The 13468-nt window shown below is 46.3% G+C and overlaps 1 protein-coding gene across 1 annotated transcript in view; it reads right to left on the bottom strand.

The window, feature by feature from the left end:
- Positions 1 to 13468, bottom strand: part of necab1 (N-terminal EF-hand calcium binding protein 1) — a 152482-nt gene that overhangs the window by 55066 nt on the left and 83948 nt on the right. Inside the window, exons 7-8 of the mRNA XM_046327275.1 lie at positions 3960 to 4081; positions 2697 to 2773 (exon numbers count right to left, since the gene is read on the bottom strand). Of these exons, the coding sequence (XP_046183231.1) occupies positions 2697 to 2773; positions 3960 to 4081 (199 nt within the window). The remainder of the gene's footprint in view (positions 1 to 2696; positions 2774 to 3959; positions 4082 to 13468) is intronic.

The raw sequence follows: 13468 nt of genomic DNA, 5'->3' as shown, positions 1-13468 counted from the left end.
GGACCGGGAACAGGTGTGGGAAGACCAATGATGATTAGGGGAATAGGAACAGCTGGGAGCAGGAACGGAACGACAGAGAGAAGAGAGAGCGAGAGAGTGAAAGGGGGAGGGGGAGAGAGAGGGATAGAACCAAACAAGACCAGCAGAGGGAAACGAATAGCATGGGGAGCACAGGGACAAGACATGACAATAAATGACAAACATGACAGTTATATAGAGATGGAGATGGAGAGAGTTATATAGAGATGGAGATGGAGAGAGTTATATAGAGATGGAGAGAGTTATATAGAGATGGAGAGAGTTATATAGAGATGGAGAGAGTTATATAGAGATGGAGAGAGTTATATAGAGATGGAGATGGAGAGAGTTATATAGAGATGGAGAGAGTTATATAGAGATGGAGATGGAGAGAGTTATATAGAGATGGAGAGAGTTATATAGAGATGGAGAGAGTTATATAGAGATGGAGAGAGTTATATAGAGATGGAGATGGAGAGATGGAGATGGAGAGAGTTATATAGAGATGGAGAGAGTTATATAGAGATGGAGAGAGTTATATAGATATGGAGAGAGTTATATAGAGATGGAGAGAGTTATATAGAGATGGAGAGAGTTATATAGAGATGGAGATGGAGAGAGTTATATAGAGATGGAGATGGAGAGAGTTATATAGAGATGGAGAGAGTTATATAGAGATGGAAAGAGTTATATAGAGATGGAAAGAGTTATATAGAGATGAGATGAGAGAGAGTTATATAGAGATGGAGAGAGTTATATAGAGATGGAGAGAGTTATATAGAGATGGAGAGAGTTATATAGAGATGGAGAGAGTTATATAGAGATGGGAAAGAGTTATATAGAGATGGAGATGGAGAGAGTTATATAGAGATGGAGAGAGTTATATAGAGATGGAGAGAGTTATATAGAGATGGAGAGAGTTATATAGAGATGGAGAGAGTTATATAGAGATGGAGAGAGTTATATAGAGATGGAGAGAGTTATATAGAGATGGAGATGGAGAGAGTTATATAGAGATGGAGAGAGTTATATAGAGATGGAAAGAGTTATATAGAGATGGAGATGGAGAGAGTTATATAGAGATGGAGAGAGTTATATAGAGATGGAGAGAGTTATATAGAGATGGAGAGAGTTATATAGAGATGGAGAGAGTTATATAGAGATGGAAAGAGTTATATAGAGATGGAGAGAGTTATATAGAGATGGAAAGAGTTATATAGAGATGGAGATGGAGAGAGTTATATAGAGATGGAGAGAGTTATATAGAGATGGAGAGAGTTATATAGAGATGGAGAGAGTTATATAGAGATGGAGATGGAGAGAGTTATATAGAGATGGAGAGAGTTATATAGAGATGGAGAGAGTTATATAGAGATGGAAAGAGTTATATAGAGATGGAGAGAGTTATATAGAGATGGAAAGAGTTATATAGAGATGGAGAGAGTTATATAGAGATGGAGAGAGTTCTATAGAGATGGAGATAGTTATATAGAGATGGAGAGAGTTATATAGAGATGGAGATGGAGAGAGTTATATAGAGATGGAGATGGAGAGAGTTATATAGAGATGGAGAGAGTTATATAGAGATGGAGAGAGTTATATAGAGACGGAGATGGAGAGAGTTATATAGAGATGGAGATGGAGAGAGTTATATAGAGATGGAGAGAGTTATATAGAGATGGAGAGAGTTATATAGAGATGGAGAGAGTTATATAGAGACGGAGATGGAGAGAGTTATATAGAGATGGAGAGAGTTATATAGAGATGGAGAGAGTTATATAGAGATGGAAAGAGTTATATAGAGATGGAGATGGAGAGAGTTATATAGAGATGGAGAGAGTTATATAGAGATGGAGAGAGTTATATAGATATGGAGAGAGTTATATAGAGATGGAGATGGAGAGAGTTATATAGAGATGGAGAGAGTTATATAGAGATGGAGAGAGTTATATAGAGATGGAGAGAGTTATATAGAGATGGAGAGAGTTATATAGAGATGGAGAGAGTTATATAGAGATGGAGAGAGTTATATAGAGATGGAGAGAGTTATATAGATATGGAGAGAGTTATATAGAGATGGAGATGGAGAGAGTTATATAGAGATGGAGAGAGTTATATAGAGATGGAGATGGAGAGAGTTATATAGAGATGGAGAGAGTTATATAGAGATGGAGAGAGTTATATAGAGATGGAGAGAGGTATATGGAGATGGAGAGAGTTATATAGAGATGGAGAGAGTTATATAGAGATGGAGAGAGTTATATAGAGATGGAGATGGAGAGAGTTATATAGAGATGGAGAGAGTTATATAGATATGGAGATGGAGAGAGTTATATAGAGATGGAGAGAGTTATATAGAGATGGAGAGAGTTATATAGAGATGGAGAGAGTTATATAGAGATGGAGAGAGTTATATAGAGATGGAGAGAGTTATATAGAGATGGAGAGAGTTATATAGAGATGGAGAGAGTTATATAGAGATGGAGATGGAGAGAGTTATATAGAGATGGAGAGAGTTATATAGAGATGGAGAGAGTTATATAGAGATGGAGAGAGTTATATAGAGATGGAGATGGAGAGAGTTATATAGAGATGGAGAGAGTTATATAGATATGGAGATTTAGGGAATAAAACCAAGGAGAGTGGATGGAATAGGGTGCTTTATATTTTCCATGTACCTTTTTCTCTAGCCGGTCAATAAGCTTCTGGAGTCTGTTGACCTGAGTCATCCATTGGTTGTCCTCGTCATACAGACCTGGCACAGTGGGAGCAGAACACACCTACAATGCATTGGCACATTTCCCCTGACCTGGGGTAATCGGATGTCACTCAACTCGGATAGAATAGAATAATGCTACTTAGGCTGTGTGTGTGTGTGTGTGTGTGTGTGTGTGTGTGTGTGTGTGTGTGTGTGTGTGTGTGTGTGTGTGTGTGCGTGCGTGCGTGCGTGCGTGCGTGCGTGCGTGCGTGCGTGACCTCAATGACGTGCGTGCGTGCGTGTTCTCAAACAACTGTTCTAAAACGTGCATGTTAAACAAAGAATATAATCTGATTAAAATAGAACCACCGCCAGCTGGTGTACAGTATAGCAGCGTCCCCAGCTGGTCCTGTGCGTGTGCGTGTGTGTGTGTGTGTGCGTACTCTAATTCTCTGGGCCAATGACACTCAGTCTGACAGGTATACTGAGTCACCAGCTGGTCATACAGTATAGCAGTCAGACTGAGTCACCAGCTGGTCCTGCAGTATAGCAGTCAGACTGAGTCCCCAGCTGGTCCTACAGTATACCTGTCAGACTGAGTCACCAGCTGGTCCTACAGTATAGCAGTCAGACTGAGTCACCAGCTGGTCCTACCGTATAGCAGTCAGACTGAGTCACCAGCTGGTCCTACAGTATAGCAGTCAGACTGAGTCACCAGCTGGTCCTACAGTATAGCAGTCAGACTGAGTCCCCAGCTGGTCCTACAGTATACCAGTCAGACTGAGTCACCAGCTGGTCCTACAGTATAGCAGTCAGATTAAGTCCCCAGCTGGTCCTACAGTATACCAGTCAGACTGAGTCCCCAGCTGGTCCTACAGTATACCAGTCAGACTGAGTCACCAGCTGGTCCTACAGTATAGCAGTCAGACTGAGTCACCAACTGGTCCTACAGTATAGCAGTCAGATTGAGTCCCCAGCTGGTCCTACAGTATAGCAGTCAGACGGAGTCACCAGTTGGTCCTACAGTATACCAGTGTGTGTGCGTGTGTGTGCGTGTGTGTGTGTGTGTGTGTGTGTGTGTGTGTGTGTGTGTGTGTGTGTGTGTGTGTGTGTGTGTGTGTGTGTGTGTGTGTGTGTGTGTGTGTGTGTGTGTGTGTGTGTGTGTGTGTGTGTGTGTGTGTGTGTGTGTGTGTGTGTGTGTGTGTGTGTGTGTGTGTGTGTGTGTGTGTGTGTGTGATTGTACCTGAATTGACCAGGCTGAGTAGTGGGTTGTTAGGAGACAGACTGTTATTTCTTTGAAGCCTTCGGTTGGATCTTCTCCCTGACCACTGGATTGACAGCACATCAGGCTTTACTGGGCCTCGCCTGGAGAACACACACAGGGATACAAGGGGACAGTCTGGATTAACACTGCCAAAGGGAACAGTCTGGATTAACACTGCCAAAGGGGACAGTCTGGATTAACACTGCCAAAGGGGACATCCCTGGATTAACACTGCCAAAGGGAACAGTCTGGATTAACACTGCCAAAGGGGACAGCCCAGATTAACACTGCCAAAGGGGACAGTCTGGATTAACACTGCCAAAGGGGACAGTCTGGATTAACACTGCCAAAGGGGACAGTCTGGATTAACACTGCCAAAGGGGACAGTCTGGATTAACACTGCCAAAGGGGACATCCCTGGATTAACACTGCCAAAGGGAACAGTCTGGATTAACACTGCCAAAGGGGACAGTCTGGATTAACACTGCCAAAGGGGACAGTCTGGATTAACACTGCCAAAGGGGACAGTCTGGATTAACACTGCCAAAGGGGACAGTCTGGATTAACACTGCCAAAGGGGACAGCCCTAAATTAACACTGCCAAATGGGACAGTCTGGATTAACACTGCCAAAGGGGACAGTCTGGATTAACACTGCCAAAGGGGACAGTCTGGATTAACACTGCCAAAGGGGACAGTCTGGATTAACACTGCCAAAGGGGACAGTCTGGATTAACACTGCCAAAGGGAACAGTCTGGATTAACACTGCCAAAGGGGACAGCCCTAGATTAACACTGCCAAAGGGGACAGTCTGGATTAACACTGCCAAAGGGGACATCCCTGGATTAACACTGCCAAAGGGGACAGTCTGGATTAACACTGCCAAAGGGGACCGCCTGGATTAACACTGCCAAAGGGGTCAGTCTGGATTAACACTACCAAAGGGGACAGTCTGGATTAACACTACCAAAGGGGACAGTCTGGATTAACACTGCCAAAGGGGACCGCCTGGATTAACACTGCCAAAGGGGACAGTCTGGATTAACACTGCCAAAGGGGACATCCCTGGATTAACACTGCCAAAGGGGACATCCCTGGATTAACACTGCCAAAGAGGACAGTCTTGATTAACACTGCCAAAGGGAACAGTCTGGATTAACACTGCCAAAGGGAACAGTCTGGATTAACACTGCCAAAGGGGACATCCCTGGATTAACACTGCCAAAGGGGACAGTCTGGATTAACACTGCCAAAGGGGACAGTCTGGATTAACACTGCCAAAGGGGACAGTCTGGATTAACACTGCCAAAGGGAACAGTCTGGATTAACACTGCCAAAGGGAACAGTCTGGATTAACACTGCCAAAGGGGACAGTCTGGATTAACACTGCCAAAGGGGACCGCCTGGATTAACACTGCCAAAGGGGACAGTCTGGATTAACACTGCCAAAGGGAACAGTCTGGATTAACACTGCCAAAGGGGACCGCCTGGATTAACACTGCCAAAGGGGACAGTCTGGATTAACACTGCCAAAGGGAACAGTCTGGATTAACACTGCCAAAGGGGACAGTCTGGATTAACACTGCCAAAGGGAACAGTCTGGATTAACACTGCTAAAGGGAAAGTCTGTATAAGAGACCCGCCACTGACATCAGACAGACTGTGAATGGAAGGGTCACGCCGACGGAAGACTGCAATTGGACGCCCTCTCGGCACACAACATCGTCTCCTGCCAATGACATTTTCTGATATGAGTCTCTAGAAGCACAGAGTCTGAGTCCCAAATGAAAACCTATTCCCTATATAGTTCTGACCAGTTCCCATAGGACTCTTGGGAATAGGGTGCCATTTGGGACAAAGATAGGGTCTAAGACACCTGGATAAATAACTAACCTCAAACCCAGCCCTCAGTAAAAACATCCTCTAACTAGCCTACAACCCAGCCCTCAGTAAAAACATCCTCTAACTAACCTCAAACCCAGCCCTCAGTAAAAACATCCTCTAACTAACCTCAAACCCAGCCCTCAGTAAAAACATCCTCTAACTAGCCTCAAACCCAGCCCTCAGTAAAAACATCCTCTAACTAGCCTCAAACCCAGCCAGCAGTAAAAACATCCTCTAACTAGCCTACAACCCAGCCCTCAGTAAAAACATCCTCTAACTAGCCTCAAACCCAGCCAGCAGTAAAAACATCAGTTTGCCAAAAGGCACCTAAAAACTCTCAGACCCGCTTCAACAAAGTACTGAGTAAATGGTTTGAATATTTATGTGAATGCGATATTTCCATGTTTTCTTTATACATACATTTGCATGGGTTATTATGTTGGTTATTGTGTCGATGCAACACACAATGTTTTCCATTTTTGTTATGCTGGTGAATGAGGACCCAAAAGCGACTTAACGAAAACAGAGTCTTTATTCCAGTATATGACAAAAGTAATAATCCTGGAAAAATCAAGTAGAAAACAAAACAGGAAAAAACTTAAATCCACTCGTAGTAACGAGGACAGACTGGAGACTCGACCATTGACTGCAGGTTGCTTCGGGAAGGCACCGACCGTAGCAGACTTAGACACCTGCTCACACGCAGCATCTGAAGGAGACAAAACACGACAGGGCGAGACAAGGACAAAGAACAGCCAACATCATACAAGGATCCGACAAGGACAGAAGCGGAAAACAAGGGGAGAAATAGGGACTCTAATCAGAGGGCAAAATAGGGGACAGGTGTGAAAAGAGTACATGAGTGAGTTAGGAGAATGAGGAACAGCTGGGAGCAGGAACGGAACGATAGAGAGAAGAGAGAGAGGGAGGGGGAGAGAGAGGGATAGAAAAAGGGAACGAACCTAATAAGACCAGCAGGGGGAAACGAACAGACGGGAAAGCACAAGGACAAGACAATATATGACAAAACATGACAGTACCCCCCCACTCACCGAGCGCCTCCTGGCGCACTCGAGGAGGAATCCTGGCGGCAACGGAGGAAATCATCAATCAGCGAACGGTCCAGCACGTCCCGAGATGGAACCCAACTCCTCTCCTCAGGACCGTAACCCTCCCAATCCACTAAGTACTGGTGACCACGTCCCCGAGAACGCATGTCCATGATCCTACCTACCTAATAGTCGCGTGTAAATAGGTGCGCCCTCGACAAGGACGGGGGGAGACGAACGGGGCGCGAAGAAAGGGCTTGACACAGGAGACATGGAAGACAGGATGGACGCGACGAAGATGTCGCGGAAGAAGCAGTCGCACAGCGACAGGATTGACGACCTGGGAGACACGGAACGGACCCATGAACCGCGGAGTCAACTTACGAGAAGCTGTCGTAAGGGGAAGGTTGCGAGTGGAAAGCCACACTCTCTGGCCGCGACAATACCTAGGACTCTTAATCCTATGTTTATTGGCGGCTCTCACAGTCTGCGCCCTGTAACGGCAAAGTGCAGACCTCACCCTCCTCCAGGTGCGCTCACAACGTTGGACAAACGCCTGAGCGGAGGGAACGCTGGACTCGGCGAGCTGGGACGAGAACAGAGGAGGCTGGTAACCCAGACTACTCTGAAATGGAGATAGCCCGGTAGCAGACGAAGGAAGTGAGTTGTGAGCGTATTCTGCCCAGGGGAGCTGTTCTGCCCAAGACGCAGGGTTTCTAAAAGAAAGGCTGCGTAATATGCGACCAATCGTCTGATTGGCCCTTTCTGCTTGACCGTTAGACTGGGGATGAAAACCGGAAGAGAGACTGACGGAAGCACCAATCAAACGACAGAACTCCCTCCAAAACTGTGACGTGAATTGCGGACCTCTGTCTGAAACGGCGTCTAACGGGAGGCCATGAATTCTGAACACATTCTCAATGATGATTTGTGCCGTCTCCTTAGCGGAAGGAAGCTTAGCGAGGGGAATGAAATGTGCCGCCTTAGAGAACCTATCGACCACCGTAAGAATCACAGTCTTCCCCGCAGACGAAGGCAGACCGGTAATGAAGTCTAAGGCGATGTGAGACCATGGTCGAGAAGGAATGGGAAGCGGTCTGAGACGACCGGCAGGAGGAGAGTTACCTGACTTAGTCTGCGCGCAGTCCGAACAAGCAGCCACGAAACGGCGCGTGTCACGCTCCTGAGTAGGCCACCAAAACCGCTGGCAAATAGAAGCAAGTGTACCTCGAATGCCGGGATGGCCAGCTAACTTGGCAGAGTGAGCCCACTGAAGAACAGCCAGACGAGTAGAAACAGGAACGAAAAGAAGGTTACTAGGACAAGCGCGCGGCGACGCAGTGTGAGTGAGTGCTTGCTTAACCTGTCTCTCAATTCCCCAGACAGTCAACCCGACAACACGCCCATAAGGCAGAATCCCCTCGGGATCGGTAGAAGCCACAGAAGAACTAAAGAGACGGGATAAGGCATCAGGCTTGGTGTTCTTATTACCCGGGCGATAAGAAATCACAAACTCGAAACGAGCGAAAAACAACGCCCAACGAGCTTGACGTGCATTAAGTCGGATGTACTCAAGGTTCTTATGGTCAGTCCAAACGACAAAAGGAACGGTCGCCCCCTCCAACCACTGTCGCCATTCGCCTAGGGCTAAGCGGATGGCGAGCAGTTCGCGGTTACCCACATCATAGTTGCGTTCCGATGGCGACAGGCGATGAGAAAAATAAGCGCAAGGATGGACCTTATCGTCAGACTGGAAGCGCTGGGATAGAATGGCTCCCACGCCCACCTCTGAAGCGTCAACCTCGACAATGAATTGTTTAGTGACGTCAGGAGTAACGAGGATAGGAGCGGACGTAAAACGCTTCTTGAGGAGATCAAAAGCTCCCTGGGCGGAACCGGACCACTTAAAGCACGTCTTGACAGAAGTAAGAGCTGTGAGAGGGGCAGCAACTTGACCGAAATTACGAATGAAACGCCGATAGAAATTAGCGAAACCTAGAAAGCGCTGCAACTCGACACGTGACCTTGGAACGGGCCAATCACTGACAGCCTGGACCTTAGCGGGATCCATCTGAATGCCTTCAGCGGAAATAACAGAACCGAGAAATGTGACAGAGGAGACATGAAAGGCGCACTTCTCAGCCTTCACGTAGAGACAATTCTCTAAAAGGCGTTGGAGTACACGTCGAACGTGCTGAACATGAATCTCGAGTGACGGTGAAAAAATCAGGATATCGTCAAGGTAGACAAAAACAAAGATGTTCAGCATGTCTCTCAGTACATCATTAACTAATGCCTGAAAAACAGCTGGAGCATTAGCGAGACCAAACGGCAGAACCCGGTACTCAAAATGCCCTAACGGAGTGTTAAACGCCGTTTTCCACTCGTCCCCCTCTCTGATGCGCACGAGATGGTAAGCATTACGAAGGTCCAACTTAGTAAAGAACCTGGCTCCCTGCAGAATCTCGAAGGCTGATGACATAAGGGGAAGCGGATAACGATTCTTAACCGTTATGTCATTCAGCCCTCGATAATCCACGCAGGGGCGCAGAGTACCGTCCTTCTTCTTAACAAAACAAAACCCCGCTCCGGCAGGAGAGGAAGAAGGCACTACGGTGCCGGCGTCAAGAGAAACAGACAAATAATCCTCGAGAGCCTTACGTTCGGGAGCCGGAGAGAGTATAGTCTACCCCGAGGGGGAGTGGTCCCCGGAAGGAGATCAATACTACAATCATACGACCGGTGAGGAGGAAGGGAGTTGGCTCTGGACCGACTGAAGACCGTGCGCAGATCATGATATTCCTCCGGCACTCCTGTCAAATCACCAGGTTCCTCCTGAGAAGAGGGGACAGAAGAAACAGGAGGGATAGCAGACATTAAACACTTCACATGACAAGAAACGTTCCAGGATAGGATAGAATTACTAGACCAATTAATAGAAGGATTATGACATACTAGCCAGGGATGACCCAAAACAACAGGTGTAAAAGGTGAACGAAAAATCAAAAAGGAAATGGTCTCACTGTGGTTACCAGATACTGTGAGGGTTAAAGGTAGTGTCTCATATCTGATACTGGGGAGAAGACTACCATCTAAGGCGAACATGGGCGTGGGCTTCCCTAACTGTCTGAGAGGAATGTCATGTTTCCGAGCCCATGCTTCGTCCATAAAACAACCCTCAGCCCCAGAGTCTATCAAGGCACTGCATGAAGCAGCCGAACCGGTCCAGCGTAGATGGACCGACAAGGTAGTACAGGATCTTGATGGAGAGACCTGAGTAGTAGCGCTCACCAGTAGCCCTCCGCTTACTGATGAGCTCTGGCTTTACTGGACATGAATTGACAAAATGTCCAGCAGAACCGCAATAGAGGCAAAGGCGGTTGGTGATCCTCCGTTCCCTCTCCTTAGTCGAGATGCGAATACCTCCCAGCTGCATGGGCTCAGTCTCTGAGCCGGAGGGAGGAGATGGTTGCGATGCGGAGAGGGGGAACACCGTTAACGCGAGCTCTCTTCCACGAGCTCGGTGACGAAGATCTACCCGTCGTTCTATGCGGATGGCGAGTGCAATCAAAGAGTCCACGCTGGAAGGAACCTCCCGGGAGAGAATCTCATCCTTAACCTTAGCGTGGAGTCCCTCCAGAAAACGAGCGAGCAACGCCGGCTCGTTCCAGTCACTAGAGGCAGCAAGAGTGCGAAACTCTATAGAGTAGTCCGTTATGGATCGATCACCTTGACATAGGGAAGCCAAGGCCCTAGAAGCCTCCCTACCAAAAACTGAACGATCAAAAACCCGTATCATCTCCTCTTTAAAGTTCAGATAATTGTTAGAACACTCAGCCCTTGCCTCCCAGATAGCTGTGCCCCACTCTCGAGCCCGACCAGTAAGGAGTGAAATGACGTAAGCAATCCGAGCTCTCTCTCTAGAGTATGTGTTGGGTTGGAGAGAGAACACAATATCACACTGGGTGAGAAAGGAACGGCACTCAGTGGGCTGCCCAGAATAACATGGTGGGTTATTAACCCTAGGTTCCGGAGACTCGGAAGACCAGGAAGTAGCTGGTGGCACGAGACGAAGACTCTGAAACTGTCCTGAGAGGTCGGAAACCTGAGCGGCCAGGGTCTCAACGGCATGACGAGCAGCAGACAATTCCTGCTCGTGTCTGCCGAGCATAGCTCCCTGGATCTCGACGGCAGTGTTACGAGAATCCAATAGTCGCTGGGTCCATTCTTGGTCGGATCCTTCTGTTATGCTGGTGAATGAGGACCCAAAAGCGACTTAACGAAAACAGAGTCTTTATTCCAGTATATGACAAAAGTAATAATCCTGGAAAAATCAAGTAGAAAACAAAACAGGAAAAAACTTAAATCCACTCATAGTAACGAGGACAGACTGGAGACTCGACCATTGACTGCAGGTTGCTTCGGGAAGGCACCGACCGTAGCAGACTTAGACACCTGCTCACACGCAGCATCTGAAGGAGACAAAACACGACAGGGCGAGACAAGGACACAGAACAGCCAACATCATACAAGGATCCGACAAGGACAGAAGCGGAAAACAAGGGGAGAAATAGGGACTCTAATCAGAGGGCAAAATAGGGGACAGGTGTGAAAAGAGTAAATGAGTGAGTTAGGAGAATGAGGAACAGCTGGGAGCAGGAACGGAACGATAGAGAGAAGAGAGAGAGGGAGGGGGAGAGAGAGGGATAGAAAAAGGGAACGAACCTAATAAGACCAGCAGGGGGAAACGAACAGAAGGGAAAGCACAAGGACAAGACAATATATGACAAAACATGACAATTTTACAATAAGGCTGTAATGTAACAAACTGGGGAAAAGGTCAAGGGGTCTGAATACTTTCTGAATGCACTGTACTCTGCACCAGCTACAGTGTAACTGCACTGAACAGCTCTGCGGTAGCAGGCTTTCACAGTGTAAGCCAAACCTGGGAACCCATGCTACACCCGAATGGAATCTTCATGCAGCAATGTTGGGCCAAACAGGGAACATCTCTGTTTTCTCTGGGTGTACCGTAATATTACATGTAAATTGAAGCCCTGAGGGAAATAGCGAATGATTTAGCTGGTATTTATGTGGCTATATGGGTCCATATGGGGAAAAAGCTCACTAGTTGTTATTAATGAACAGATTTGGCTTGAAGCCGATAGCTGGGGAGGAACATGAATCATCTGCCTGAATTTCCTGGAGTTTCATTTTAAGCAGTAGAAGCATTATAAAAGCTTTTCCATAGATATATATAGATATATAGATTTATATAATGTACATTATACACAGGTATAACAGGTATATAATGTACACAGTATTGTGTGTACATTATACACAGGTATAACAGGTATATAATGTACACAGTATTGTGTGTACATTATACACAGGTATAACACAGGTATAACAGGTATATAATGTACACAGTATTGTGTGTACATTATACACAGGTATAACACAGGTATAACAGGTATATAATGTACACAGTATTGTGTGTACATTATACACAGGTATAACACAGGTATAACAGGTATATAATGTACACAGTATTGTGTGTACATTATACACAGGTAAAACAGGTATATAATGTACACAGTATTGTGTGTACATTATACACAGGTAAAACAGGTATATAATGTACATAGTATTGCAGAGTCTGAATGTGAGGTGTAATACCCCACAAGCATTATGTATGATCCAAAAACGTAAAGGCTCAACAACTTCCAACTTCACTTCAAATCACCCAATTAAGACATTAAATGTTGATGTTAAACATTAATTGATCGAGCATCGTCATTTGTCAGCCTCTGAAGCGTGTCAAATGGCAGGATATGACGATCTAACCTCTAAACATTAGTCGCGTGTCTATCTAATTATTAGTTTGATTGAGACCCAACGTAGACAGACGTAACAGAAACACCTGAAACTACATACAGGTTTTGACAAGAAGAAGAGAACCGAGGGGAAGGCTCTTCTTGACTAGAAGAAGAGAACCGAGGGGAAGGCTCTTCTTGACTAGAAGAAGAGAACCGAGGGGAAGGCTCTTCTTGACTAGAAGAAGAGAACCGAGGGGAAGGCTCTTCTTGACTAGAAGAAGAGAACCGAGGGGAAGGTTCTTCTTGACTAGAAGAAGAGAACCGAGGGGAAGGCTCTTCTTGACTAGAAGAAGAGAACCGAGGGGAAGGTTCTTCTTGACTAGAAGAAGAGAACCGAGGGGAAGGCTCTTCTTGACTAGAAGAAGAGAACCGAGGGGAACGCTCTTCTTGACTAGAAGAAGAGAACCGAGGGGAAGGCTCTTCTTGACTAGAAGAAGAGAACCGAGGGGAAGGTTCTTCTTGACTAGAAGAAGAGAACCGAGGGGAAGGTTCTTCTTGACTAGAAGAAGAGAACCGAGGGGAAGGTTCTTCTTGACTAGAAGAAGAGAACCGAGGGGAAGGTTCTTCTTGACTAGAAGAAGAGAACCGAGGGGAAGGCTCTTCTTGACTAGAAGAAGAGAACCGAGGGGAAGGCTCTTCTTGACTAGAAGAAGAGAACCGAGGGGAAGGCTCTTCT

The sequence above is a fragment of the Oncorhynchus gorbuscha genome, linkage group LG24, assembly GCF_021184085.1.
Source record: "Oncorhynchus gorbuscha isolate QuinsamMale2020 ecotype Even-year linkage group LG24, OgorEven_v1.0, whole genome shotgun sequence".
Lineage (NCBI taxonomy): Eukaryota > Metazoa > Chordata > Actinopteri > Salmoniformes > Salmonidae > Oncorhynchus > Oncorhynchus gorbuscha.
Note: the sequence above shows the minus strand (reverse complement) of the source record. Positions and strands in the feature narration are given on the sequence as shown.